General features: G+C 51.6%; 3 protein-coding genes across 3 annotated transcripts; all 3 read right to left on the reverse strand.

Moving 5' to 3' along the window:
• Positions 1-1,699: 1,699 nt before the first annotated feature.
• On the reverse strand, positions 1,700-4,570 carry JKF63_03834 (uncharacterized protein; the record flags this gene model as incomplete). The annotated part of the gene is made up of 1 exon (XM_067899832.1): positions 1,700-4,570. The coding sequence occupies one exon, from the start codon at positions 4,568-4,570 to the stop codon at positions 1,700-1,702; it is 2,871 nt and encodes a 956-aa protein (XP_067755038.1).
• Positions 4,571-10,185: 5,615 nt separating this feature from the next.
• Positions 10,186-12,870, reverse strand: JKF63_03835 (uncharacterized protein; the record flags this gene model as incomplete). Its single annotated transcript, XM_067899833.1, has 1 exon — positions 10,186-12,870. The coding sequence occupies one exon, from the start codon at positions 12,868-12,870 to the stop codon at positions 10,186-10,188; it is 2,685 nt and encodes an 894-aa protein (XP_067755039.1).
• A 7,187-nt stretch (positions 12,871-20,057) lies between these two features.
• JKF63_03836 (uncharacterized protein) lies at positions 20,058-22,382 on the reverse strand (the record flags this gene model as incomplete). The annotated part of the gene is made up of 1 exon (XM_067899834.1): positions 20,058-22,382. One exon carries the CDS (start codon positions 22,380-22,382, stop codon positions 20,058-20,060), a length of 2,325 nt encoding a protein of 774 aa, XP_067755040.1.
• Between the last annotated feature and the right edge of the window lie 4,868 nt (positions 22,383-27,250).

Below are 27,250 nucleotides of genomic sequence, written 5' to 3' on the forward strand. Positions count from 1 at the left end.
ATTGCACCTCAACTCAGCAGCTCAGCTGTTTATTGACGGAGGGGCTACTCTCTCGACAGGGAAAACATCATCAGCATTCAACGTAGACGTGACCGGCACCCCCACCGCCACGCCCCCCCCACCGAATAGGTATATAACAAAATCCCCAAAACAGCTTTGGTTTTTTTTTGTCAAACGCAGTAAAGATCGAAAAAAAATGTCGGAGTTCTTGGATTGAAGATGATGGCCGATAAATACGCACCAACAACAACACCCTCAACACACACTCCCCTCCCCCCCAAAAAACAAGGAAAAATGTGTGCATCACGCTAAGGTTACGGAACAAAAAATAATAACCAACGGAGACAAAGGGGGAGGGAGAGGAGGCAGAAGACGACCAAACCGGTCACCACCAATAGCGAAGTGTGTACATCTCAACAGAACACCAGCAGATGATTGACAATAGAGAAGGCGAACAATACAAAAAACACTGTACTGCGTGCACATCTCCTCTTCGTTGACAAGTTCTTGAGCCTGCGTGGCCGCATGATTTCTCTAGAAGACACACGACTGACTTGTGTAGCCGTTTTTTTTTTTTTTGTGGGGGGGGGGGGGGGGGGCGATGGAAGGGAGGAGAGAGGGGCGTTCGTTTTTTTTTTCCCGCCCACGCTCGCCTTCTTCCAGCACACACACACACACACACACATGCAGAGAGAGACACACTCCACCCACTCACTACCCATGAATCAGAAGATGACATGCCCTACACTTCCAACACCACTTGCGTGCAGTCTGGTGAGACGAGGGGGGAGAGGAAAGTTGGGGCTGTCACTTTGCTTCCACGCTATGCCCCCATCTTCTCTAGTGAATTATTAGCATCCTTCTCTTCATCCCCCCCCTTGAGAGATGCAGTGGAAGGGCGAGGGCAGAGTATGTGGGTGCTCGCTTGACACAACGCTAAACGCAAAGAGCAGGGACACAAAGAAGCATAAATGTGTATGAGCCACGACAGGAGGGCACGGACACAAGTAGACGTCTGAGCGATCATCATTCATGAGAAGGTAAGCGGTAGTGTGTAAGGAAAAAAAAGTGAAGGAGTGCTGCGTACGGCAGTAATTCCTGAAAGAGGGAAGAGGAGGAGGAGAGAGGGGGGGGGGGGCAAAAGAAACAAAAGAGCGTCGTAAAACGCTGTACATTTGAAGTCTTGCAGAATCAATCGATATACGTGCTGTATTCTGCCGATAACTCACCTTCGTAGCCCCCCCATGCCCGCCTCACCCCTACCGGCAAATAGACAAAGGGGCATTGTGGTTTGTTAATCTTGGAAATGGACGGTGAGTGAAGGAAGCGGAAAAAAACTACACAACACACAAAAAGAGAAAAAAAGGGGGGGGGTGTATATAAAAATAGATATACAAATATGTATACATGTATAAATATATATACCTAGATATGTTTGTGTGTGTGAACGGCGTATATCTATATATATATACCTATACATATATATATATCATATTGACAATAATAATGTGTATCTGCAGTTTAGCATTCAGTGCGTGTGTGTATATATATGACGAGCAGAATTTAAAAAAAAGAAATATATATACACACACACTCTCCCTCTCAAATGTCAATGTGCCTTTAACGCACCCGAATCCAATAAGAGTCATCTTTTTTTTTTTGGGGGGGGGGAAGGGGGGGGCGGGGAAGTTCATGGTGCTCAATCAAAAATGGAAAAAAACGAAAGCCCAAAACAGCCCACGTTCACGACTGGGTAGGTACCCAGAGCGGAAGCATCCTCTTCCTCCTCCTCCTCTATCTCTACTGAGTCCCGGTCATCCGAATTCAGAGCACCGTCTTTCTGCCACCTGATCGCACCATCAGAAAGGAGTGGTGGTGAGCGGCCGAGTAGGTCCAACTCTCCCACACCCTCTTCCATTTTCTTCACAGTAAGTTCACCTGCCCTCATCTCGTGAACGCCCTTCAGCAAGTCCCCACTGCCTACCCCACGCTCTAGCAGATATCCTCCACATGATGTAGCCACCGCGTTGGCATCAACTGTCTTCCGGGGCGCCTCGTCGGTGTTAACAGACACCGACGAGGTAGACTGGGCCACATTAACCATCCTGGTATGGTCGATTGCCCCATGTGCGGCGCTGTGATTTGATGTGACAGATTGAGGCGTGCGACTATTTCGGATTGCCCTCAGTTTGAGGCCTCTGCGGTAGCACAACACCTTTTCTCTCTGCTCTGGGCTGCACGCGAGTGTCCAGCTCAACGGAAGGTACTCCCTTTCCAGGGGGTGTGGTTGCCTCAGGACTGAATCACCGGTGTGGCCCGCTGCGTCATCATAGACGTCCTCCTCTTCCTCCTCCTCACTGGATTGACATGCCGCCATGGGTGACTGTGGCGGTGCTGCAGGGAGCAAAGTCCGCAGAGTTGCCGTGCGCTCCTCGGCAGAGGTGGCGCTCTGCACACGAGGCAGAACGTAGTAGTGATACCAGCATAGCCACTCCGTCGCGTCCTGCGCAGCGCTGTGGATATGGCGCTGACGCTCAAACAACTCCATCGAGTGAAGTACTGTTGCCGCCACACAGACAGACCCGCTCTGGCAAGACGTGGTGTCCGTATCCGCCTCCGCGTCATCGCGGTGCGGGGAAGACACGAGAAGTGTGGAGCAGCTTGCACTTTCACAGGTTTGCATACCGAGGTAAGACTTTACTTCCAGAAACAGCTCCCGCCACGCCTTCTCGAAGCGATACTCAGCCATCTGGTAGTCCACTGGCTGCACCTGGAAGCAGTACGCAGGGGAAACGGAAGCACCGCCATAGCCGCTCATCTCCGGGACACACCCGTGGTGCACGACCGTGCGGCAAAAATCCGAGTGAAAAACGCGCAGCGAGCCGGAGCCGCACTGCAGCAACGACCGCTCCAGCCCTCTGCTCTCCTCCTCGACGGTGTAGTGGGCCAAAATGGGAATGACATAGTAGTAGTAGAGCTGCGCCAGGTGGAGGTACGCGCCGCGGGCCTGGCGATGCGCCTCGGTGAGAAGAGCGAAGAGCGCACACTCCTGCTGGCGGCGCTGCGCAAACATCACCCGCTCCACATAGGCGCGGGAGCCGAGGGGATATTTCCCTGCACGGGTGCACTGAACTCGACCGGCTGTGGCCGCCGTTGTTGTTGTTGTTGCTGCTCGGTGCGTACGAGGAAGAGCGGTTTGACCATTAACATGCCGCATCTGTAAAGCGGGATCGCGGCATCTCACAACAGTACGGTACATCACCGCAAGCCCTGTCTGCACGTTCACCAGCTCGTCATTCAGCACGAGTCGACTGCTTCCGCTGCTAGATCGACTGCAACAACTCTCTTTGGCCTCATGTTCTACGGCGAGCGATGCCTCCTCCCCCCTTGTACCCCCCGCCCTCACCGTCATGGGGAGCTGTGTGTCGTACCCCAGTCTTGCAGGGAAGGGTTGGGGCACGTCGTGCGGCAGCAGCGGCTGCGTGCCGTGGCGCAAGGACTCGAGGGCCTCGTTGGTGAGAAGCGAAGTCTTGGGAAGAGGGGTGCGCGAAGTAGAAGTGACGGGGCTGGGCAGGTGGTGATGTTCTTCAGCACAGCGCTCGTGTGTCTGCTCAGCCGCCTTACACTTTCTAGTGCCGCCTGTGTCCAGCGCCGCCGAGGCCACGAGCGCCGCCCACGCCTCTTTGTGCTCGCGGGCACGTCTTGCGGCCTCCCTCGTTTGCTGACGCATTTGGAGGCGCTTCCTCGTCAACTCTTCCTGCGAGATGAGTCGTCGCTCCGTGGAGGCGACCGAGTCATTCGACGAGCGGGAGGCTCTAATCGTTGTATTGGCGGGGCGAACACTCCCGCCACCATGAAGCGGTGCGATGCAGCGGTGCTCCGTCTCTGCGCTCCATAGGGACGAAAAAAATGTAGACGTACGGCTCCGACAGCGTCGCGTGTCAAAGACGTGAAAGGCCTGCGGGTGCAGAAGAGACTCCCCTGTGTCGGACTGCTCACCATTGCTCTGCTGCTCCTCCTCTCCCAGCTCCTCCACATCGCTGCTTGCATTCCGCATGGTGCTTGATGTCATGGCGTACTCGACCTCACCACCGTGCTCCCCCTCGTCATGTGAGAGCGCTGCCGCGGCAGAGCGCCCCTTGGTAATAGGGCCCGAGAATGGACGCTCCTGCTCCTGAGCCGGCGGCACGTCGTCCTTATTATCATCCTCCACTACAGCGTGAGCTCTGCTCAGATCGAGGAGATGTGTCAGCGGAGCGGCCTCGACGTGTGGGTCGTACACCTCTGGCCGACAGAGCAGTCGACTCCAGAGAGAGAGAGAGTCGTGGCTCACCGGCACCGACTCTCTGTGCGGCATCCAAGGCTGCGGCTTCCGTTTGTGTTGCGAATCCCTGACCGGCACGAGCTCGACTGGCGTGTTGAACAGGATTACTTTTGGCTGCAAGTCATCCCCGCCTGCGTAGGCACACGAAGCGGTCTTTCTCACCCCTCCCTGACTTGCCTGGGCCGCCGTGCCCCCTCCCCCGACAACCCTCACATCTCTGCCGAAAAGCAGCGAAAAAAAACTCATATTTTTTCCGAAACTGAAGGAGAAACAAATGCCCTCGGACCCCCTCTCTTGCCTCCGCCTCTCCCCCTCTCCCCCTCCCCCCTCCCTCCGCCTCACTCTGCTCCCTTGAGAGGAGAAAAAGAGAAGAACACAGTATTAGGCCTGTGGAATCGTGCGCACCTTCCAACAACGATACATCAAATGATATGAATAGGAAGTGACACACACCTTCTGTCCTCAAAGCGAAACAAAGACAAGAACGGGGAGGGGGAGGGAGAGGGGAGAGGGGAACGCGGAAACAAGCAAGCGGAAAAAAAAAGACTCTAAAACAGAGAAAGAAATCCACTCAAAACAAACAACAACAACAAAGAAAAATCAAAACAAAAAAAAAAACGCGTATTTGAAAACAAAAAAAATGTCACACGTGTTCGTTCGCTGGACGGGGGGGGAGGGGGGGGGAAGGTGAGCTAAAACGAGGTTGAGAAGAAAAAAACTAAAACAGATGTGTGACTTGCAGAAATGCAGTGAAGGTGCGAGCAGCTCCGCAAAGATCCTTTTTTTTTCGGTTTTGAAGGACCTCGAATTTCCTGGTCCAGCTACACCACCACAACCACTTTCCTGTACTCCTCTCACCTCGGCCTAGGCTTCCAACGGGACCACAACAACCGAGAATACAGCAACACTCATAAAGAGCGAAAAAAAAAAAAGAGGAGGGACCGTAGCACAGAGAGCGACGGTGCAAGAACGCCTAGAACACCACCCGCCAGTCTCCTCCTCTCTCTCTCTCTCCTCACTCCACTCCCTTTTTTTTGTGTATTTCCTTTAGGGTGAAACACCCGATGGGTGTACAGCTGCACTCACTCTCCTGAGACAAATGAAAAAAAAACTCAGACTCACACACACACACACACACACACTCACAAAAAACGGATGGATGAAAGAAAACAAAGACAACTGTGAGCTAATACGCGATCACCGGAAGAACGCAACAACAACAACAAAAAAAAGAGAGCTCAACACCTTTGAATATGCGGGTTACTTTACACTGGAAAGGGCGCAACAAAAATATTGTAAGGGTGGGGGTGAGAGACACAAAGAAAAAAAAAGAGAACTCAAGTGAATACACACACACACGAAAAAAAAAACGGTTGTGACGGAAATCCCACGGCACTGGGACAAGCAGAGGGCGACGCGGATGTGCACGTCAATCCAAACAGGAGTGGGGGAAGAAGAACACGAACACACGCCGATTGAGCAGCTGCGAACAGAAAGGAAAAAAGGGGGGAACGGCGCAGGCGTTGAGGGGATTTTGATGGCTGCAGAAGATCCTGTGCAGTGAAGTGCGAGAGGGAGAAAGAGAAAGGGCAATGCGGGGGAAAGAAGAGGGGAAGTGTTCAAGAGAAACAAACGGGGGAGAAGGGGAGGTGTCCTGTGCGAGTGAAGATGGTGTAGACCAGCGAAATCTAGAGCCACAGGTGTGCCGAGACGAAGCCCGAAAGCCTTCACGGGAATGTCAATCAGATCTCCATCTTGACTCCTTTTTTTTCAAGATGCGTCAGCGTACGCACATTCATCTTCATTGGATAGCAATCACCAGACGGGAGAGAACATCCAAATATGTGGGGTCTCTGATCCGCTAGGAGCCAAAAAAGAAAGGTCACGACCATCTAAAAGTTGGGTCATGCATTGTGTGGTTTTTTTTTTGCTGCTTTGTTACGGAGGAAAATTCGCACCACACGTGGTCAACACACGATATTCAAACGTAAAACCGTATGAGCACAGTACTCGCATTTCAGGGGGTCCTCGAGCCCCTTTTTCACGTCGTCATCCCTCCTGAGAGCTCGCGGCTTTTGCTGTCCGTCCCCGTCGGTGCCACACAGCGGCTCAGCAACTCACGGTGCCTTGCCCCGCATGTGTGGTCTGAGGTAAGAGCGCTGCGGTGAGCCCATCAGCAGCAGGGCCACAGCGTGTTGTCCTCGGTCCGCATGCTTTTTCAGGCAGCGCACGCGTCAACACCTGCGACACCGTTGGTCGGGGAGGGGGGGGGAGGCGAGATGAGACCATCTAAGTCGCACCGTGACCATCAATTTCTCTGGCACCGACTTGGTCGGCCAGGTTCAAGAGGCGCGCCTCCCCCCTTCCCCCTCCTCTCTCAAGGTAAAGGGGGACAATGGGGGGAGAGCAGGACGCGGTCCCCTCGACACTCTACAGAAAGTGGAGGCCAGCACCTGGAACCGCGTGGGTGTTTTCTTCGCCAACTGTGTCTTGGTGTGTGGGTGTGTGAGTGGTGTGGTGGAGGGGGGGAGGGAAGGGAAGGGAAGGGAAGGGAAGGGAAGGGAAGGGAAGGGAAGGGAAGGGAAGGGAAGGGAAGGGAAGGGAAGGGAAGGGAAGGGAAGGGAAGGGAAGGGAAGGGAAGGGAAGGGAAGGGAAGGGAAGGGAAGGGAAGGGGGGGTGTCTTCGTAGAAAAGGAAAAGGGTGAAGACGAGTCATCACGCACGTGTCAAAAAAAATGAGCGGCAAACTCCTACGTGAGTGGAAAACGCAGGATGATAAAACAAATAAACAACACAAGACACACAAGACACACACACACACACACAAGGTAAAGACGAAGAGCAAGTAGACTATATATATGTGCTTATGTATTATATATATAATATATAATCATAAAGCGAAACATGACGTAAACAGCAGCACGCAGACAAAAGAAGTGCAGAGGAGGATCTTACAAAAACATAAAAATATGCAAACAGAAAACCTGCAAAAAAAAAGAGAAAAACGTGCCGGGGAAGTTAGGGGGGAGGGGAGGGGAAGGGAAGGGCATTCATCCACCCTTCCTCGGAAGTACTCTATAATAAATAAATATGTATGTGTATATACATGTAAAAAGACGGTGAATAAAGACTCTTGATGAAACGCCTCGAGCCAAACAGTGAACAGTCAATTTCGCACCGTTAAGCCCTCCTTCGCTCCACACATATGATGGACCGCTCACTAAAATATATTTGAAAAAAAAAATTATGAGGATGTAACGCATCCTCCCCTCCCCATCCCCTCCCGTGTTTCAAATTTTATTTGTCACTACCGGTCGTGCCGCCGCGTGAGGGAGTGTAAGAGAGACGGAAAGCCCCAAAAACGCGTGCATATACAGAACAAGTGCGTGAGGGAATAGACGTGGGCGTCCGTGAAGTCGACGACGAACGCAACATGCACCTAATTTTTCACCCCGCTCCACGGATACGCGTGCCTCTCCAAAGAAGAAAAAAAAAACTCACGGAGGCTGCTGGCGTAAAGAATCATACATCGGCCACACGGAATAAAATGAGAGACGAAAAAAAAAAGAGGTGGGGGGCGGGGCCACCAAGACAAGAACACACGAGCCAAGAGCAAAAAAAAGGGATGCAAACAACTCCTATAAAGATGCGATCGCATCGTCACAGTCCAGATATACCGCAGGCACACACACACACACACACACGCATGTGATGATGGTGGTGGTGGTGGAAGAAGAAAACACACAGACAGACACACACAGAGACACACAGACGTCACTTCTATAAATATATAAATATATATATATATGCAGTTCAGGGAAATTAAAAAAAAAAGATAATGCCCCACTAGATGACGGTCAGCGTCTCGACAGTGACGTCTTTTTGGGGTTTGGGTGTGTGCTTGTGTGTTTGTGTTCGTCCTCCCGTTACAGTCTGCTACTCCCGGCAAAGAAGGGTGGCGCTGGCGCAAAAAAAAAGAGTCACAACACTTCAGAAACGAAGGGGGAGTGTAAGGGGAAGTTGTCAAGTGGCTCAATCGCATCTAATTGGGCTGAGACACTTTTTTTTGGAGGGGGGAAAGAGAAAAAAAAAACGACTGAGGATCAAAAGAGATGAAGCCTCTCTACTTAACACCACGTGAACAAGTGGCGTGTTGAGTGCAAAACAGGGGCGGGTGATCCTGTGCTCACCCTGAAATCGGTTCAAGACTAAAGCGATTCGGAAGCGGATAAAAGTGTGGAGACTGCGGCGGGGGGGAGGGGGTAGGAAGGTAGAAGGAAAGAAGGAAAGAAACTAGAGGTGAGACAAAAAAAAACGGGGAAGGAGTACATTTGAGTACGAAAAAAAAACATGATCTTCGGCGTGTGCCTTCCTTTCCAGATAACAGTGGGGGGCCCAATGTGAAACAGTTGGTGTGAACAAAGCACATGTTGCATGATCGATGATTAACAGCACCAAAATGAGAACAGTTGAGGTTTTTAGCCGAAGCAAACAGAGAAGGGATGAGAACAGAAGGTCACACAACCACAGCAATTAATATATATATATGTATATATATAAACCGGTAGTAAAACCGAAGAAATGGGATGGGAAGAAGCGGTGAGACATTTTTTTTGCTGCAAAGTGATGGGAAAGAGGCAAGAAAATACAAGAAAGAAGAGGACATACACACAGGCCTATAAACCAAGATGAAAAACAAGCAAGCAAAAAAAAAGAGCAAAATAAAAAAAGAGAAGCAGAGACCACCGTTCAGGGGCGCGGCGCTAATATATATATATATATATGGTGATGAAAGGAATCACAGAAAGAAAAGAAGCGCGCGAGCCCAGCCCCAATAAACACACACGCACACACACACGCAGGCACCTGAAAATGTGAGTTGAAAAACCTCTGCGTGAAAAAAAAAACGCGCGTGGAGGAAAATCAAAACAGAATGTGCATGAGAAAAAATTAAAGAAAGGGGGTAAATGAGGGGAGGCGCGGACGTGCGCGCACATGTGTGAAACGCCATGCTCGCTCATACCCCTTGACGCCTGAGTATGCAGGTGTGTGTGTGTGTGTATATATATATATATATCTGGTCGGCAGTCACGAAGACGCCAAAACGGCTAACTGTGAGAACGCCTATGCATAGAAAAAAAAAGAAGGAAAGGGGAGTAGGGCACAATCGAGCATAAAATGCATGCAAAAGAGAAACAGCGGCACACGAAAATGTGAAGAGTCAAAATACAAAGTAAAAAAAAAGATAAAGAAGGTGTGAAGGGGGGAGAGAGGGGAGGGGAGGGGTACATGCTAATGAGCCTAAAAAGCAATAGTTATGCTACGGTGAACTACAAGAAAACAAAAAAAACTTCGAAGTGTGCATAAATGAAAGAACACCAGAATTATTGAGAAGGAGCAGCTAGCCAGGCAAAACACTTGCGATGTGCCGACAAAGACACAACTACACACACACACGCGCGTACGCACAAATAATAATAATAATAATAATAAAAGGACTACAAATTTCAAGTGGCCAAACAAAGCAACAAAAGGCGTGGGTAAAACTGTGAAGAGGACGGTGTGGGGGAGGGGGAAGTGGAAGGGGGCATTGATTTACCCACAAGGAAAAAAAAACATACCACCTCAACGGTGACTGCGCAGAAGCACCAAAGTTGGATGATGCACGACAGGAGGTGATAAAGAATGTGTATGTATATGTGTGTGTGTAGGTGACATAAAACCCCGCATAACTGTGCTGGGGGGAGCGGGGCTCCCCCCACCCTCTCCCCCCACACACACATATAAATAAAATGGGTGTGTGTAAACACTATCGTCAGAAGTATATAAATATATACATATATACGGTACAAAAGAGAGAATCTACTCGGAGTAACACTCCACACACCGCTTCGGTGGTAAACACTGCCAAAAATAGTCCCTGTCCGGCGATCGCAGCACCTCCTGCCGAGTCCGCTCTGCCTCCCTGAAGAAAATACGCGGGAAAAACGTGATATCACGTTTTTTGCTGCCGCTTGCACTCGACGAAGTGCTGTAGAGTCGATCCCACAGATGCGAGTACGGTGTCATCGAATCAAGAGATTCGTTCAAGTCAGCGGAGGCTGTAGCCAACGCTTCACGTGCGCGATCGGACGCCAGGGCGTACGTGTGGCGCGTGATTTCGGGATTCACCTCCTCCATCGAGAGGCCAATCGCAAGAAGCACCTTCAGCACGTAGCGATGAAAGTCCTGGTCTCGCTGCAGCAGTGCGGTATTTTCCGCGGACGAAGGGGGAGGCGTCGTCGTGGCGGTGGCGTCATTGTGGCTGTTGCTCGCCAAAGCATTCTCCACCTCTTCTTGCTTTTTGTCCTCCTCTCGAATGCTTTCCAGTATACCCTCTAATAAACTGCTCCGAGCTCCAAAGCAGCCGTAGCGGCTCGCCTCCTCCGTCTTGCCGTACACGCCATCCCCAACGGCCAGCCCGCGCCCACGTTGTTGGTTCGTGAAGCTGTCAGAGAAACGATCGTCCATCCTTTGCGGTGCCTCTCGCGGTTGCTGCGCTTTTCCCAAGCGCACGACAGGGATGTCGTTGCAGCTGGTGACCACAGCGAGCATGTACTTCGCCGCTTCGCTGAGGTTGCGCTTCATCATGGACAGGAACGCCATCATCAAGTTGGCGAGCAGGCGCAGCTGCGTCGCGCGCTGAGGAAGCTCAGCAGTGTGGTCACCGGCACCCGTCGCCACTGCCCCACCCGTGATAACAGCGTGGCGGTCCAGCAACGTAACCAGCGACTGGAGTGTGCCCATGGCATCGTAAAAGCCCTGCGCCGAGTGCAAGAAACAGTTCGCCTCGCTGATAGCCTGCAAGGCCAGCTCGCGACCACGCTCCAGAATCTCGTCGCCGTCAGTGACAGGCTGGGTCAGCATCAGGCTCTTTAGCGCCAAGGACAGCTTGCTGCCCGCCAAGTCCGAACTCCTCACAAACACCGCCGCTTCTCTCGATGGAGGCAAGACAAAGTCTGGCGAAACGCCGCGAGGGCGACCGGGAGACAGCGATAACGCGGCAGCCACCGTCTCAAGGGGCGATACGACCGAAGTGGACCCGAAGGAGACGCCACATCTCACTGGAGCCAAGAGGGACGTCGTGGGGTGACCGGATATCGTTTTCGCAACCGCACCACTGCCGTGGGTTGTGCCGAAAGTAGGACACTCTTGGTACGGCGAGACGGTGACGTGGGACGCCGTGGCTGAGGACGACGACGCCCCTTGCCCAGTAGCGACGTAGTGCTTTGTACGGACTGACGTCAAGCCCGCAGCGGAGTCGGAGCTGGCAGCGTCAGAGTCTGCTTTCTGTGCGGCCAGCACTGTGTGCATCAACGAAAGGGTGGAGGAGTCACCAATGAAAGAATCTGCTGCAGTATCAGTAGGAGCGTGATGCACGCCAGGTGCGCAATCCACAACGAGAAGCGGTGATGAGGACGGCTGGAAAGCGCGCGCGTGAGGGCTCAACCGAATCGTCGGCCGAGTCGCAGCGGCTGCCAAGAGCGGAGAGACGTCGCTGGGGGAGTGGTTTGCCGGTGTATCCTGTAGTTGCTGAGCCTCCTTCTCCTTTAAATTATGGTAGCTCTCGAGGGCGTCGCCGAGGGTGCGCTTTGCGAAGTTTCCGAGGCCAAAGATGCACGGACTTCCAGTCTCTGGGTCGGCGTCGTGAAAAACGCGGTCGACGATCGGCTGTTTCGCGGAGTTACACTTAAGCCGCAGCGGCGGTCGGCCGGGTCCGTTGTTTAGTTCCATGCCGCTCCGTCGCATCATCGCTTCGGCGCCGGCGGTCGTCGCGAACTCAACGAAGCCGTAAATCCAGTTTTGGTTATTCGTTGAATTGCCGCAGATGCGCACGCGCAGGTACTCACCGCATTCGGTGCAGATGGCGCCCAACTCACTTTGCAGCATCGTCAAAGGCAAAAAGCGAAGATGCACTGTGCGGGCTAGCAAGTCCGATGTCGCCGCCTCGCGCTCCACCAGACGCTGTCGTTCCTCCTTCGGTAAGGCCTTGAAGTCTTGGTGAAGTCGGTTCTGCTTTCGGTTCGTGTAGTCGGCGTTGGAGCCGCGGCAGGTGTAGAGGCTAATGCCTTTACCGCTGTGCGGCTGGAGGCGATCATCTGTGATCGCGCTCATGGGTGGAGAAAAGGAAACATGCGGACTGCAGTTATTCGAAGGCAGCGTATCACAGCTGGGGATATCCGATACAGGGGAAACCCTGTACCCGTAAAATTGGCCTTGACTGTCAAGGGCACCACCGTTCGCTGTTTGCGCGCTTTCCAGCGGCGTCCACTCCTCTCCATTGTAGAACGGCGGAGGGTGAGTACCTGCATGGGGATCCGAGTATAGCGGTTTTGATGAGTACGGCCCACCAGAGCTGCGAGTCCCCATCTCCACGCTCGGTACGTAATCACCTGCCACGACCTCAAAGCTGTGCGAGCTCATCTCGGACGTGGCAGAAACAGCAGCGGCGGCGGTGGCCGGGTCGCTGGGCTTCACGTTCGGAGAAGTGCTGAAGCGTGGCATCATTGTCGACAGAACGACCGCGTGATATCCCGCACGTACGCAAAAAAAGAAAGAGATGAACAGGAAAAATGTGCTGCACAGCTCCGCGAGAGAGCGAAGACCAAACTAGCAGGCCACAGAACGGCACAGAAGTGGATGATCGCAATGTTGACAGGGAAGCGTGAGAAGAAGAAATATATGCTACAGTGAGTGAGTGAGTGATGACAGCCACTCAAAAAAAAAAGCTGTTCAGGGAAAAGAAGAGAGCTCTGTGCACACACCTACACACACACACACACAGAGGGAGAGAAAAAAGGATTTTTTTCAAAGACAAAAAACACCCTCGAAAAAAAAAAATCAAGACAAAAAAACTCGCGCGACCTTTTTGGGGGGGGGGGGGGGGGGAAGGAGGGCGAAGGAAAAGGGGTTTGCGGGGACGCACCTACAAAACTCAGCGAGAGCGCGTAAGCGAGAGAGAAGGGCGCAGAGAACACAAACGCCTACGAAATACAGTGCGCGGAATACGACTATTACTACAACTATACACACACACAACACCTTCCCCTTTTTTGTTTTTTTTATTTTCTTCCCTCCCGCTTGCGGATGCAATAGTGCAGGTCGTGTTTTCTTTCGTACTCGCCCCCGCCCTCCACCCGCTGACCCGCTTGTCTGTTTTTACTTTTCTCTCCGGCGGGCGAAGAGGGGACCGGGGCGAAGTGGAGGGGAAGAACAGAAGAGAACAAATGGAAAACGTATGGGTGCAACAGGGAAGAATGGGGCAATGTAGAAGAAGGGGTTCCTGGCGAAAATAAAAACGATAGGCGAGATTCTCGCGCGCGAGAGATGGACAGTGACGCACAACGTTCCCCTTCTTCGTTATGTCCCCCCCCCTCCCCCGCGTCCAGACTCAAACAGGTGTAAAAATATATATTTTTTATATGCAGAGAGAGTAATAGAAAGAAAGAGCAACTAAAAGAGAAGGTCGAGGGGAGGGGGGGGGAGGGGACGATGAAGCAGGTAAAAGAAAGTTTTTCTGTGTCGGTACGCGTTGTCGGCGGTGCTAGTTTTTTTCCTTTACGGAAGGGAGGGAGAGGGTGAAGGAATGTGAAAAGTCCAAGAAAGGGGGGAAGACAAAGACAATACGCTCTGACAACGTGACCACGGCAGCAATACAAGCGGGTGATGAAGAAATGAAGAGACAGTGAACCTCAAATGCAGGCAAACAAAACTTATATAGATATAGGTATACACACTCACATATATGTGCGTGTAAATATGGAGCCAACTACAGGGAACTAAACGAGGACAGAGGAGACGTCACCAAAAACAAAAACAAATCGACAAATCAGAGCGGGATTTGGGGGGAGGGGAGGGGGGAGGGGCAGCGAGAACCCAATCAGTCAATAGAAAGTAATGAAAAAAAAAACAAGTAATACTAAGGTGGATTTGGGGGGGACAGCAGCAAACAAAGAAGAAAAATAAAACAAAATGGAAGAAGAAATGAGCACAAAAAAACCAGAATAAACTAAATCGGCAAAAAAAACACGACAGAGAAAAAGAAAAAGATAACGGGGTGTGGGATGTGAGGTGTGTGGGTGTGTGTGCGTCTGTGGGGGGGGAGGGGGGGGACGGAGGAAGGGTGCAGGCAGTGTAGACACTAAAAACACGCGCGGATTGGGAGCCCTTGGGGAACGGCGGCCTCTATGTGTATCAAACTTCTGTGAAATCTGCGTTTTTGTTTGTTTTTTTAGTTTTTGGGGGGACTCTGCGCGCGCCTCCACGTCTGTGTGCTTCAGCGCTGTACAAATCAAACCGGAAGAAAAGGGTGAGGGTTGAACAAGAAAAGCGAATGCAAAGAGACCGTACGAGAGAGACAGACAGACAGCAAGAAAAATAAAAGAGCAGCAGCAGCACACGCGTAGAGCGTCCAACGTCCTCTAACAAAAATAATAATAAGTGAACTCAACAACAACAAAAAGAGGCACTGAACTGTTGATTGCAGTCAATTTGGGAGAGGACGAGACAAATGACGTCGACACACACACAAAAAAAGGGCAGCTCAAGAGGGTGAGTGGGGGAGGGGGAAGGAGAGGGATAAAAAAAAAATCTCACTGTGAAGAAAAAAAACAAAAAAAACTGTTGTTCTGCTCTTCTCCTAACGCATACACCCACGGTCAGCAGACGGATTTGGATAAAAAGTATATATATTTGGCGGGAAACACAGGTACGCAAAAGCCAAATCAGATATGACGTGTTACCTCTCCCTCAAAGTTGCGGGTGTAGATGTAATATTTTTCTTTTTTTTTGTGAGGGGGTAAAGAGACGTACGTGTACGTGTGCCAAAGGGGGTATGTGATGATGATGGAAGAGAGGGAGGGAGGGAGGGAGGGAGGGCAATACGAAAAAAAAAAATCGAAAACCTACAATAAAAAACTGTGACTATTTTTTTGTTGTGGTTGTTTGGCCGAGGAGAGAACAAGACGTGGGATATTCAGCACACACACACACACACAAAGGTGCGGGTGCACGTATCTATACTGTTCCTAACACTATACAGATATATACCTGGCGGTTGCCCTGCTAAAAAAAAAAAAAAACACAGGCAGAAAAAACGAAAGGCGGGAGAGATTGAGCGAGGGGGGAGATATCAGGACTCGCCTGCACACAAAATATGGACAACCACAGCCGATCACTATGTTTCTACCGTCTTCTCACGATGATGTAACAATAAATCAATAACACCCAAAACCGAAAGAGAGAGGCGTGGGCAAAAAAAAAAGGGGGTGCGCCGGTTCTTCTCGAGAGTGACAACGTGGCCTAAGTGAGGTCAGGCAAATAAAAAAATTATAAAAAATAAAAATAAACAGAGAGTCCGCAGCAGCCCGAGAATAGAGGAAGTCCGCGAAAAATAGAAGTATCCCCTTGATTCTACACAACAAGTTGAGCGGGAAAAACAAAAGAGTGAAGAGCAAGAAAAAGATAACCTGTAAAGAGAAATCGGGTGAGAGTCCGGTCAGTCAGTCGGCCAGAGAGAGAGAAACAGAGAGAAAAAAAGAAAAAAACAAGGGGGAGTTTGGGTGAGGGAGCTGTGTGCTTGTGGCTGGAGTTCGATACGTCTCTCCCTGGGGAATATATATATAAATTTGAATGTTCTGTTGACCTTTGCTTCCCTTTGTTCCCGCTGGAAAAAAAAAGAGAGGACAAGAGGAGAAGGGGGCAGCACAAATAATTTAAAAAAAAAGAGGCCAGATAGAGAGAGAGAGATGGAAAGAAAGCACAACTGTGAAGACTGTGTGCTATGCTGAGGCAACACAACGTCAAAGAGAGAGGAAAGAGGAAAGAGACACCAGACAGATGGCCCCGAGATAAAAAAAAAAATTACTCAAGGGCACACAGAGAGAACGAAACGGCGAGCCGCGGTGGGTGCAGGGAAGCAGAAAAATGAGGGAAAGGGGAAAAAGGCAGTCAAAATAGCCGCACCAACCACACTGTACGCAGACTCCGTTATTGCGAAGTGACAGATTGCAGAGAAGGGAGACGGAGGATAACAAACGTCGTTGCGCACGTGAGTGAGTGAGTGTGTGTGTGTGAAGGGAAAGAAAAGGGAAAAATAATGTGAAGAATCGACGTGCTCTCGCAGACAATGACACCACTGGCAACCGAGTAATAAAAGCTGATATACACACTTGAAAAACTCCACCTCGTTGCGCTTTCCTTGGTCGGATATATTTTGAAGAGGGAAAAAAGGGGCACACACCTTCCTTTTTGCTTGGAGTGACCGTTTTCGTACAAAGAGCAGCGCCCCCTGTCCACCTTTCCTTTTCTTTTTTCTCCCACTCCAGTTTTCTACCAGCGGCGCGAGCACACACACACACAGACACACACTCACTCACACTGACTATTCCTCTTTCACGCTCTCTCTTCACGGCAAAAACACGTGTCCACGAGAATCTTTACCAATCTTCTCACCAAGAGAGACAGAGCTGTGTATGTGTGTGTGTATGTGTGTGTGTGATGGATAAAGGGAGGGTGGGCGAACTACACTACAAAAAGCTTCTAGGAATACTAGATTCTACAAGATGGGCAACGGCGCAAGATTAAAAGAAAAAGAAAATTACACACGCCTCCTCTGTGTGCGAGAGAGCGAGAAAGAAACAGAAGAAGAAGGAGAGAGAGAAACCGAAGCACCAGGGGTGGGGGGGAGGTCAACTACGCCTAACGAGAGAAAAACGAGAATGACAACGTCCGAGAAAAGGCCAAGAGAGGGGGGGGGACGCGAGGGAGGGAGTTGAAGGTGGAAAGCAAAAAGGGGGGATATCACACTAAAATGGGGTGGAGGGGAGTGGGGAGTGGGGGGAGGGGGGGGGAAAAGGAAGGGAGGAGGGGGAAGAGAAAGCGAAATTTTCTTTTGCCAGGGGGGAAGAAAGACAGAGAGAGACCTAAAGTTCGAAATGGACGATGCAAAAATTTGTCAGTAGTGTGGTGCGCCCCCTCCTTCCCTCCTTCCCTCGACGTTTTTGTGGCGTCGCTACTATTTCTACGTGAAATGAAAGAAGGGCTAAATGCAGGAGAGAACAAGCAAAAAAAAAAGCACGAGAGGCAATAAAACGCCAAAATAAAAAAGGTGGGCGAGAAGAGGGGGGAGGGGGGAGAGGGCAATCACGTGATTGGGGCGGCAGTCAGATGGGAAGGGTAACGAGAAGTTTATGGGAAAAAAGGAAGTAGTAGCAGAGCACTCAGTGCGCGGGTATGTGTATGTGTTTGTGGGTGGAGATTGGGGCTGCTGTGTTTATATGTTGTCTCGGTGTATGTGTGTGTGTGTGTTTGTGAATAAGTGTGTGCTTGGACTTGGGTACGCCTGGGTGGGCCTCATGTATTTGGCTTGCCTTACCCTCTGTACGCCTCTCGATTTGAAGTCACACGGATGAACGACAAAAGCAAGGGGATGAAGGGAGCACCGACGCACGGTGGTTGCGGGAAAAAACAAGACGAAAAAAAACGCAAGAGGAAACTTTTTTTTTTGAAAGATGAAAAGTCCAGCAGGAGACACGTATACTTCAAAATATATGTCAGTGTCTCCGTGGCTGTCGTGCACGCGCGGTCGCGCTGCCTCTTCTCCCCTTTCTTTCTTTTTTGTTTGCTTGTTTCCTTCTTGTTGGGGGAAACTTGTTTTTCCCCCCCTAAACGGTGACTTCAACACAACAACAAAGGGACAGCGTCAGTGAACAGAAAGGCTTCGAAGAAAAAAAAAACGGGCCGAGCAAGACAGCGGGAACAGTCGCGGCGGTGGTGTGGCGGGACAAGGTGGACAGGGCAGGGCAGTGTGGGGGGTGGAGGAGGGGGAGACTTTCAAGGGGGGAAAAAAAGGAAAACGAGAGGCGTTCAGTGAAGGAGAACAACAACAGATGGGGGAAAAGAAAAGAGTGAAGAATCACAGAATACACTGAGGTCGCACCAAGCAACACCAACGTCCAATAAAACCAAACACACAGGAAAGAGGCACAGAGACGACAGGGAGCTCAGAAAACGAAGCGGAGTAACACAACAACGAAAAAAAAAAAGACTGCGGGGATGACAACGCGCGCGTCGTACGTCAGCCTATGCAATCGATGAGGTGATGATGATGAACAGAGAAATGAAGAGATTCAATGATTCTCCCCGATTGTGTGAGTGACGAAGAAAAACAGAGAACGGGATGTGAAGGAGAGAAGCGAATGAGGGGGGAGTAGGAAAAGGGAGGCAAGGGCGCCAACCTTGGTCTGATGTATTATTGTTTCTCCTGTTCGCTATAATAATATCTCTGCGTACGTGTGCTCGGAGGAGAGTGGTTTGTTGTTGTTGGTTTCGGGGTATAAATCGCAGGCGCCGAAGGGCGGGGGAATGGGAGGGTGGAGCGGGAGAAAAGGGGGAGAGGAGGGAGAGAGGAGGGAGAGAGGAGGGAGTGGAGGCGCATATAAAAAAGGCTGAGCATTGAGAAATGGGGCTGCATATGCACACAGAGTGTCCAGGCACGCATGCCGATGTACCGGACACGTGGAAGTAGGAAAGGGGGGTGGCAGGAGAGCATTCGAGGGTTACAAGAGACACAAAAAATAACTGCAGGAGCACGGGGTAGAGGAGAGAGGAGCGCATAGTACAGCGCAGGGGGGGGGTGAGTGGGGGGGGCGGAGGGGGGCGACGCCAAGGGGGGGGGGGAGGGGGATACGTCAGGGCGTCCATTTGTGTTGCCACTTTCGACACAACCTCGGACATAGAAATGTGCCCCACCCGCAGTAAAGTGAATGTTTCAGCGACAAGAGGAGTATATATATAAATACATACTTGAAAGAAAAAAACATGCAACAAGGAAGATGATCCAGTCGAACTATACAGATATCTTGTTCACGAACGCGAGAACGTCGGACCCTCAACCGTGACAGCCCCGCGCAGATGCCTCCGAGTCGCGGGTTTATTTTGAACAAAAAAAAAACTCTCATTACGAAATCGAACGAGCCAACCCAGCGAACAAGAGGGGGGAGGGGGGAGAGAATAAACCTATGTCAATTGAATGACGCCGTCGCCAACACGCACACAACTCAGGGAAGAGGTGGAGGAGGAAAAAAAGAAGAACGCGCGCGCGCACACCCAAACGGAGAGAAAATACTCAGCGGAGAAAGCAGGTGGCCCCATGAGGCGCATGCTAGCGGACGCCCACCACGGAATGCCCCAGCGACGAGCATGAAGAGATGCGTCAAAACAATAATCATGAAACAAAACGAAAGAATACCTTCTAATACCAGAAGGCGACGCACGGAGCGTTGCGTTGGTATGTCGCAATGAACAAGACTGTACGGGATTGGAAAAATAAAAAGAAAAAACACAAGGACGGCAAACAACCAACCCATTGGAAAGCAACGCGAAAGCGCGCACAGCATAGTGAAGGTCTCTCGTGTCTTGAGGGCAAACGGCTCAATCACACTGCGTCCCTGGGCCAGCGCGCAAAGGAAAAAAAAACGAGGGGAAGAGGAAAAGAGACATGGGTAAAACGGAGATCTCCCGAGCGCGATCTCGGGATGGGCGTATTCGTGCATGGGAGTCCCCCGCCCCTTCCCTCCTTTGTAACACCGTCAATCCACGCAGTGGACCCTCGTCTCTACATTCTTCTTTCAGGCAATAAACAGCAGGGGGAAAGCATGCAGCCCACAGACACACACACTTCTCCCACAATACATCTACGCGCTATTCCCCTCTCTTGACTGTGGCCCCAAGGCTTGGAAGATAGACACGATATGGTTGGGTGGAAGCTCCCGCCAGAATCGATCCGTCCCGCGTGTACAACGAAAATTCTGCTGTGTGGTGGAGAGACTTTCAAAAAAGTGATGCGGGAAAAAGGTTATGTCGCGGCCACAGCCGCTCCTGCCCGTCTCCACGAAAAGTGTGGCACAGAGGTGCGGATTGCCGGTAGGTGAAGCAGCCAGGCAGTCGGTAAGCAGCTTACTGGGCTCACCCAAGACCTCCATCGCACGCGTGTTTGCCAGCGCATAGGCGCTTCGGGCAGTGGTGGGGTGCACCTCCTCCATCGAGAGTCCAACAGAGACTAGAACGTTTAGCACATAGCACGAGAAGGCTTCATCGCGACGCCGCAAGTCGCCCATACCGCCCGACCTCAGAAACGCCTCACTAGCATCGCTGCAGCGTAAAACACAGCTGTTGGCGTCCCTGAGAACGACTGCATCATGATCTTTTCTCTCCATATCTTTGTTCCCCAGAGACCCCTCGCGCGTCTCCGTGTGAAGCATCTTTGATTCATCGCAACGCGTCCCGTTCACACCACCGTCCTCGTTCTCGTCCTCGTCCACCATTTCCAGCAGCGGGCCCGCGACATCGTCGTCTACAAATACGCCCAGTGAACCGCCTTGGGCAGGTCGGCGCTCTTTTAGAGCGGACGAAGCTGCGGGTGCATCCATCGCAGGACTGGCTGCTGCAGTGGCAACCGAACCACAGACCGTACGCAATGCCCCGACTAGCGAGAAGTCCCTCACCTTCTGAGCATGGCACTGCTCTTGCACCACCACCTCCTTGTCCCGCTGTCGTGCACGCAACAACAGCGTGGAGGGGGGGATATGGGCGAAGGTGATCAGCACCGCCTCCACATATGGGATGGCATCCACGACACTACGGCGCAGCAGACACAAGAGAGCACCGATTAGGTTTGCCAGCATCTTCAACTGCGTTACACACTGGGGGACAGTCGCGGTACAGTCGCCGGAGGCTGTCTGTTCAGCACCACCCGTCACAGCTGCGTTCGAGTCCAAGAAGTCAAGGAGCTGCGTGAGCATGCCCAAGACCTCTTGAATGTGTGCGTCGGACGTGAGGTGGCAAGCGCGGCACATCACGTCCAGCGCCATTGACTCCGCCCGCTGCAATATAGACGAACCGTCCAGTGGTTCCTCGTGAGAGAAAACACTACGGCGAAGGCCCTCGAAAGTCGCAGCGAGCTGCTGCACAATGTCGAGAGATCCCCCCCTTCCAGCGACCCCGAGCGGCGTCTGAGCACCCGCGAACGTTGAGGGCGTCGCTGTCGGTTTCGGTAGTGGCGCACCTGAGCAACCGCAGCAGCCGCTCGGTGACGCTGCGTTTCCTGGTGCGGTGTAACCGTCAGGCAAGCCCACGAGTCCGCCGGTGCCGTCTGTGGCGCATGCAGCCACTGCTGATTCGCTGACCAGTCCACTCTGCGAAATCTCCCCCCCAGCGCCAGAAGCGGTGTCAGTAGACTCTGGTACTCCCCTCCAGCAATGACAGCAGGCACAGCAGTTCACGCCTGAGCAGCCACAGCCGCAACCCGTGGCAGCGATTTTGCGCATTGACCGCAGCGTGAGAGCCGTAAGCGCGTTGGCTGCCGCCTTCATGCGATAATCCCCGGCGCCACCACCAGAAGAAGCCCCACTGCAGCTGCCTGCGCCCCCTCCAGCCGTGCTAGGTGTAGCGGCGCCACCACCACTGCCTACCACCAGGAGCACATCGTTGAGTGTGCGCTCTGACAGATATCCCCGACCAAAGCCACACGGGGTGCCCTCCACCGCGTTAGCATCGTACGCCATACAGTCGAGAATAGGCTGCTTTGATGGGCTGCACTTGAGGCGCAGTGGTGGCTTACCAGGACCGTTGGGCAGCTCCATCCCGCAGTATGTGATCATCTTCTCTGCTGCGTTGATCGAAGAGAACTCCACAAATCCGTACACCCACTTCTGGTGCGTGACGGCATTGCCACATATTCGAACGCGGAGGTACTCGCCGCACTCATCAAAGACGTCAGCGAGGATCCTCTGATTCATGAAGGGCGGTAGGCAGCGAAGGTGCACCGTGCGTGCAACCACCTCGGCACGCGACAGCTGCATCCCTGAGGTGCTCGGGGAGGCTACCGGAACGTTGCAAATCGCTTGTGTGAATATATTGTTTGGCACCAAGGGTGATGCCGTCGAAAGGGCATTGAGGCTGATGGAGTCGATGGAAGCTGTCGTAGCTGAATGCCCAGTGTTAGCAATAGAGTTCGGCATGTTGTCAAGAGGGAGTGCCGAGCCCTCATTTCGAATTGAGGACATGATGACCCGAAGGCCCTCTTCGAGTCACCACACACACACACTAACTATATATATATATATATATATATCAGTCAAAGAAGGAGGATAAGAAGAACAACATGTAAGATCGCCTCCCCCCCCTCCCTCCCTCCCTCCCTGCTCCGAAATAGACGCACACCTCGAGTACTTAGCAAGAAAGATGGAGACACCACGGACACAACGAGGAAGAAAAAAAAACTGAGAAGCAGTGCTCAAACACACGGGGTAGAATGAAAACTTGAAGAGCGAAGTAAGAGGCGGGCTTGGGGCAATCAACCCAGAGACAAGGTAGTCGATAGAAGAATGATCCTGAGAAACAAACAGAGAGGGCGACGAAAATGCGGTGTTTCAGAAAAAAAAAAGAGGGGGTCGAGTGCTTTGGAAAATCGAACAAAAGAAAAGAGAGATGACCCGACAGACCTGGGCTGTGTTGTGTGACGCAGGGAAATGGAATTAAGGGGCGGATCAAAATAACCGTGCACTTCCTCTCTCTCTAAGGGTGTTGTGTGAGCTGACGTAAAACAAATGTGTGCGTGTGTGTATGTGTGGTTGTGTGTGTGAACTTTGATTTTTTTTAGGGTGGAGTAAGATTATGGGCTTAATTAATTCTTTTTGGTCTTCAATGCCTCTCTGCTGACAAAAGCGCACACAAAATACAAATACACACACACACACTCCTCACACCCGCGTGTACTACACTCTCGGGTAGCAGAAATCAAAATAAGATGTGCTCACAGAAAAAAAAATATAAAGAATTTTTTTTGAAGAAATAAATGATGGAGCGCACCAGCTGTGAGAGAGGGGGGGGAGGGGAGAAGGGAGGGAACAAAACAGAGCGGTATGTGTGTGTGTGTGTGTGTGTGTATCGTGTGTTCAAGAACAGTCGTCTTGTTCGACACTGTGGTGGGGAGGAAACTTGAAGACCGAAGGAAACGTTTCTTCGTCAGTGTAGTTTTCGCTGATATCAACGCGAAGTAGGCTCCCGTATCTGTCTGTGTTGGATTAAAAAAATGAGAGCGAGGCTGTTACAGGCAAAGGCTGTCGCATCCACCATCCAGAAAAGTGAAGGGCCAACACAAATAATGATCAATAAATGGGAGCCTGTACGGGGAGGAGAAAAAAAACAACGAAGGCAATCCAAGGGGGGCTGTGGTGCGCGCGAGATCGCGAGGAGGGGGGAGGAGAAGCTGTTTGCAGCGCTGCTCCGGTTTGTGCTAAATAGAGAAGAAAGCCCTCTGCCTTGACAGAATGATGTCTATGCGTGGAGCGGGAGACTTTTTTTTAGAGACTGATTAGTAGCTAACACTGATGAAGGTGTTACTGGGGGAACACCAACCACATCCAGCAAAGTTGAGAGGGTCTCTGAATGGGGAAAGCGCTGACAATGTGAAGGAGTGTAGCGAGAACAGACCACGAAACGCAAAAAAAAAAACATAATGAGGGGAAGAGAGAGAAGGGGGGTTAACATTGCTGCAGGAGAAGACCTCATTTAGGCCACAGCCCGAGATTTGCCGAAAAAACGTATACCACCAGTGACATTGCTTCACTCGTCAAGAAGAGTGATAACCCCATCTCCCATTTTCTCAGCACCTGGAGTTCCCTCCGCAGCTGCAGTGCCTCCCCCGGCACGCGCGGCAACAAAGAAAAAATCTGCCCATTTATCCAGCGCAGATCATTGAGAAGGCGACGCAAAGCAGTCGATGCGGTGACACCGCTCTGTCATTCAAGCCCTTTTGATTCGATCCGTTTTGTATTCATTTCTAACATCAAGTAAACTGTGGTCGTATAGTTTTTTTTTGATATGCATGGAGGAGGGCAGGGGAAAGCGGGAGGCAGGGAGCGTAATTATAGGTGCGCGTTGTATACAAAAAGAAAAGGCTTTGCAGTGTCGTGGAGTACGATCAAGCCGTGATGCGTGTAAGCCCGCAGATAACACTGCAATGAATTACATCGCCATGAGCCCATGCGCACCTGCCCGCCCTTCCCCCCTTCCTCGCCCACAAAAACAACAACGAAAAGGGCAAGACAGGTGGCAGAAAACACACAAACAAACGGGAAAAAAAAACTAGAATACGCTTTCTCCCGTTTATCCCTAAACAACGGGAGGTACCCTCCGCGGCGACCAGGCCGCTTTCCCTACATGTGAAAAATTTTTCATGCGGTTGCTCCACCCCCCCCTCCACACACACACACACACACTTGCGAAGGTGTTTATTTTTTTTTCTTTGCGCCCCACACACACACACGAGGGGGGTGAAGATACAACGACGATGTACAGATAAAAAAAAAAGCACAAAAGACAAAGAGCAAGAAGAAAGAAACACGGGTTGGCGGATGGAAGACTGCCCCTTTGCGTTGCCTTGGTGAGGGAAAAAGAAAAACGAAAGTCCACCACACCATGAATGCTCTTCTTTTTTAAGGAGCGTGCGCGCGCACACAAACACACACCAAAATCGGTGTGATCGGAGAAACCACCAAAGACAACGGCAAAACACGCACATGTACATCTCTGTCCAACAATAACAACAAACCTTCCCCCCTCCCTCTTCGCCACACACGCGCGACTCAATAAAAGGGGGCGCCATCGAATTTTTAGCACACACACACACACAACGGTGAGACACACACGAAAAAAAGAGAGAACGGGGCGAGAGGGAGGGAGGGGGATCGCTTTGCCTTCACTACTTTGTTGTTGTTCCTCCCTCTCTCCCTTCCTCCCCCCTCCCCCACGTTGCGCCTGCTGGTGTTGACACACCTACTGTGTAGGGTTGTAGAGAAGGTTTTTGGTGACCTGAATAGGCACAGGAAGGAACGCGTGGCGCTCACCTTCCACGGTTTTTCTTTTGTGTTCTCCCTTCCACCACCACCACCAGTACCAGCTGTGGTGGATTCTGCCTGACTTCGGCTTTTTGCTTTGGGTACGACGAACAACTAAAAATAGACAAAGAGCGCATCCCAGAAAAGCAGTAGTCGCTCCCCACTCTTCACTACCCGAGCACCACACCACCACCATCCTGGATACAGTCGTGTGGCCTCTATTCTTTTTTTTTCATCCTCTTCCTTGGTCCCCACGAAGGACGCGATAGCAGAGCTGAGGAGCTATTCCGATGTGCCCAGTCCGGCCCCGTTCGACTTTGGGTAGTCGGCGAGCTCTTCCTGATTGGCACCCATCGACACCGGATCGACATGCGTCTTTGCCGCTTCCATGTCCTTCACGTTTGGAGTAGCGGCCTCAGCCGTCTCTATCAGCACCTTCGTTTTCTTCTTCTTGAGAACCAGGTCTGGTGTGGGGGTCGTGTCTATGCCGTGAGGCCTGCAGCCCTTCTCTCGATGTTCGCTTGATATCTTCAGAATTTTCAGCTTAGACCCTTTGACGGCGTCCCGTGAGGGTGACTCGGGAGAGAGCGAGTTCCCGCCATTAGCCTTGGCCGGCTTCTCGGTGTTGCGGCGCCGCCGAGAAGCCTTCTGGGCAGAACCGTTTTTGGCGCCATTTACAGCTGCGTCCGCTGGGCGAGCTGCGAGCGTGTGATGCGAGTGGTTGTGCGTACGGTGCAGCTTTTTCGCCGTCTTGGTTGCTGGGGAAGCGGCTGCATTCTCTGGCGCCAGAGTCCCCCGCGCAGCCGAGGCTTTTGGCTGGGGTGTTTTCTCAGAGGCTGGCGGGGTCGCGGCATGTACGCTAGCTGCGATCTCGCCCGCACATGCACGAGAACCGCACTGAAGAACACGGGTGCGTGGGCAAAGGTGTACCACCGTACCCTCGAAGGGTATGACACGCGATTTACTGCTCCTCTCAGAGGCGGCAGCGGCACCCCCCGCCCTATCAGCATTACGAGAGTGTGCAGCACCAAGGCATGGGCGACTCAAGACGCGGGCGTACGCTGTCGAGACCTCCAATCGAAGGGGAACTTCAGCAGGCGCATCAGTTGCGGGTGCCGCAGCTGACACATCAACTCCATTATGACTAGCAGGCGGCATATCGGCCACCCCCTCGCGGGCTGGCGCCGTGTGTACCGCAGGCGCTTCCGCGACAGCTACCACATCAGCAGCTGCCTCATGCTCATGAGGAGCCTCCGTCATGGTGTGAGGCGTTGCTGTGTTCAACTGTGTTTCCGGATCACCGAGTGATGCGAAAAAAAAAGGGGGTCGAAATACGGATGAAATGGCGTTACGGTCACTGTAGAACTGGTGAAGTGGCAAATGTTTGATTGCGCATGAAAAGAGCACCAAAATAATAAAAACAAAAGCAAAAAAAAAACCAAAAAAAAACGACCGCTCAGATGAACGCGAGATAAAACAATAGAAAAAAAAGAGAGGGAAGGAGAGAGAGAGGGAAAAAAGGGGGTAAACGCAGACACGAAGCTCTTGGGTAGACTGAGTGGCGATATCCTAATATATATATATATTAGATATATATATATATAGAATGTATGTACAGACGGTGATGTGTATATGGCGATAGGGGAGAAGCCGCAGAGGTGGATATATATATATATTTATATACAGAGAGAGGAGTGGGGAGGGAGGGAGAGAGGAGGAATAAACGCGGGCACGTTTGCTTCACAAAAAAAAAACGCAAGAAGAAAAGTCGTGCAAAGGATATACATAATAGTACTAACAGTGGAAAAAAAAACTCTCTGAGAGTGGCGGGCACAACAGAGATCATGTGAAATGGAATGGACACCGGACAAGAGCACCAGAGAGTGAGGAGAAGAGAGAAGAGAGAGAAAAAAGGGAACGTGAAAAGGACTACTGCAGCCGCCTTCGAATGTCATATGCACATAAGACCACAGAAAGAGAGCCAAAGA

The sequence above is a fragment of the Porcisia hertigi genome, chromosome 31, assembly GCF_017918235.1.
Source record: "Porcisia hertigi strain C119 chromosome 31, whole genome shotgun sequence".
Classification (NCBI taxonomy): domain Eukaryota; phylum Euglenozoa; class Kinetoplastea; order Trypanosomatida; family Trypanosomatidae; genus Porcisia; species Porcisia hertigi.